This window comes from Coccidioides immitis (genome assembly GCF_000149335.2).
Source record: "Coccidioides immitis RS genomic scaffold supercont3.3, whole genome shotgun sequence".
Taxonomy (NCBI): domain Eukaryota; kingdom Fungi; phylum Ascomycota; class Eurotiomycetes; order Onygenales; family Onygenaceae; genus Coccidioides; species Coccidioides immitis.
The window spans coordinates 352,009-354,414 of record NW_004504308.1 but is presented as its reverse complement, the minus strand read 5'-3'; the positions used below and the strand labels follow the sequence as shown (position 1 = coordinate 354,414).

Genomic DNA, 2,406 nt, shown 5'->3' with positions numbered 1-2,406 from the left:
ACTGTTATATCAGATGACTGGAGCTTTGCTGTTATTATATCTCCACAAGATGTTTAATTTGTTGTGTTTTGTTTGTAAAAGTGAAGTTTTTGCTTGCTCTTTTGGGAGGTTTCTTTTATTTGTCTGCAAAGTGAAGTTTTTGCTTGCTTATTTGAGAAGTTTCTCTTTCTTTATTATTTGCAGAAGCCTTCACTTTTTCTGAATTTTTCAGAAGATATTTAAAGACTGATTTTTCTTTCCTGAAGCTTCTACTGTCTTTTACATTCAAGCTTGATTCTTTTTACAGATTCAACATTTTCAACACTTCTTCTTGTCTTCTATTTTGTTATTCTGACATTTGCAATTCTTTTTGAATTACTGATATTCTTCAAAATGGCTGGACAAAGCAACTTGCCTTCTCTAGCTCCTGCACCTGAAAATCAAGGCCTGGTTGTTATCAGAGACAGTGAAGTCAACCTGAATGGCCATTTCTTTAATAATCTAACAGCAGCTATGGAATACATTGATAACCAAGCTCTGCACTATTGCTACAGCCTACAGATTGAGCTAATGAACACACTGATGTGAGTGACTGATATGGTTACTGACTTAGTGGCCCATTTCTATTGATATGTTGAAAGATCCAGAGCTTGACAACATGTTATACATGCTAATTTTGAAGCTGATTTCCATGATGCTTGAAAGGTTACTCTGGATGTTGAATGACATCACATTAATATGCAAAAGATCAAGAATAGACTTGTTGCTACATGGAGTATTGACAGGATTGATGCCATATGGTTAAAAGTGAAGAGCCTGTGAGCAGCACAAAAGCTTCACCATATTCTAAATGTCTACAAGAATTGGGATAAGTTCACCAATAATATTAACAGCACAGTGCTCCAAAGACTAGATGCTACAGGGGCTGGACATTACTGAAGCTTAGTTATATTGCCAGGCAATTATACTACAGCTGACAAAGAAGTTGACTGTATATGCAAACTTTCTTCAAGAGATGCTCTATGCTGACAGGGCCTTATTATTGGCAACTATAGTCTTCTACAGCTATTGGCTCTTCCACAGTCATCTAGCTCCCAACATTCAATTCAGGATATTGCTAGGAGCTCTCCCACTGCAAGCAGCCCCCAAGATCTACTGAAAGGACTGCAGTCTCCAAGATCATCAAGAGATGTTCCAATGAGTGGAATGTCTATGCCACATAGCTGCAATATGTTGGGAGCCTCTATACATAGTGAAGCGGGGTATGATGGGATGCCTTGTCAAAGTAGGTGAGTTGGTTGAGATGGTGAGAGTGCAAGAAGGATGAAAAATCACAACATAGTAAGGATGGTAATGGCCAAGTAGTAAGAACAGAGAAGCATGCCTTAATGGATGCCTAAGCTCATAAGAAATAATAGTACTAAAGAGCCTGTACTAATACAGGCAGCTCTAATGAGGAACAGTGGCAAGCTTCATGAACAAGAGATCTTCATATTCTCTAACTAATAACCAAACTAGCAATAAAGAATGAGTGTGTGGAAAAGTACAAAGGTGCACAAAGGTATTGAGTGAGATGCAGGAGCTATGGGTGGTTTATATAGCTTAGAGATAGTAGCTGGGAGGGTTTTGCACCTTGAACTGGAACAACCTTTGTTCTAATATGGTACTGGAATCCCCACTACATTTCCTCCTGGCTTTCACTGTTGGCATCCCCTGACAACAGGCAACATATGAAACAAAACAAAGACAATTTAGTAAAGAAAATAAGAGGCTAAGAATTAGTAACAATCTGGTAAGAAAAGAGATAGGAAATAAGAATAAAGAGAGTGACAGCAGCAATCTCTAATAGTGATCACCATGATTCTCTTCTTCCATCAAGTTCTTGGGAGGAGGGGAAGGCTGAACTGATGCTGGATCAATGTTGTTGTGCATGCAATGCCAATAGAATTTGTTACCAAAAGCTTTCTTTTCAATTTGGTATGTCTTGACAATGGTATCCAAAGCAATTTGTGTGGCCTTTAGATGCCAGTTATTAATGAAGTCCTGAGTCTTCTTCTCTTCTGGTCCAAAGAGGGTATCAAGCTCCTCAATCACCATAGGGTTGTTCCATCTAATTTGGCCTACCAAGGCATCTGATATAGCTTCTAAGCCTTGCAATTGAATAGCAGTAGGGAATTGATATGGAACTGATGCATAACAGTTTGAATGGCTGGAAGATAATGATGGCCCTGGAACTAGATCTCTATGTGCAGTGGAGAGCTGTGACCAGGTACCAGCTTCATTGACTTCAAGATGTTCATGATCCTTCTGGATTACCACATATCAGGGTAGTATAGTATGCTGGATCTTTTTGCATGGACTGTAAGCTCCATGAGGCAGCAGAGGGCTTGTAATTTGAATATCACCAGGTTTGCAAATGATGTTGGT

At 39.1% G+C, this 2,406-nt stretch overlaps 1 protein-coding gene across 1 annotated transcript; it reads left to right on the top strand.

Moving 5' to 3' along the window:
* Nucleotides 1-776: 776 nt before the first annotated feature.
* On the top strand, nt 777-1,485 carry CIMG_13162 (uncharacterized protein; the record flags this gene model as incomplete). The annotated part of the gene is made up of 4 exons (XM_001241635.2): nt 777-797; nt 1,012-1,268; nt 1,322-1,343; nt 1,423-1,485. 4 exons carry the CDS (start codon nt 777-779, stop codon nt 1,483-1,485), a joined length of 363 nt encoding a protein of 120 aa, XP_001241636.2.
* Between the last annotated feature and the right edge of the window lie 921 nt (nt 1,486-2,406).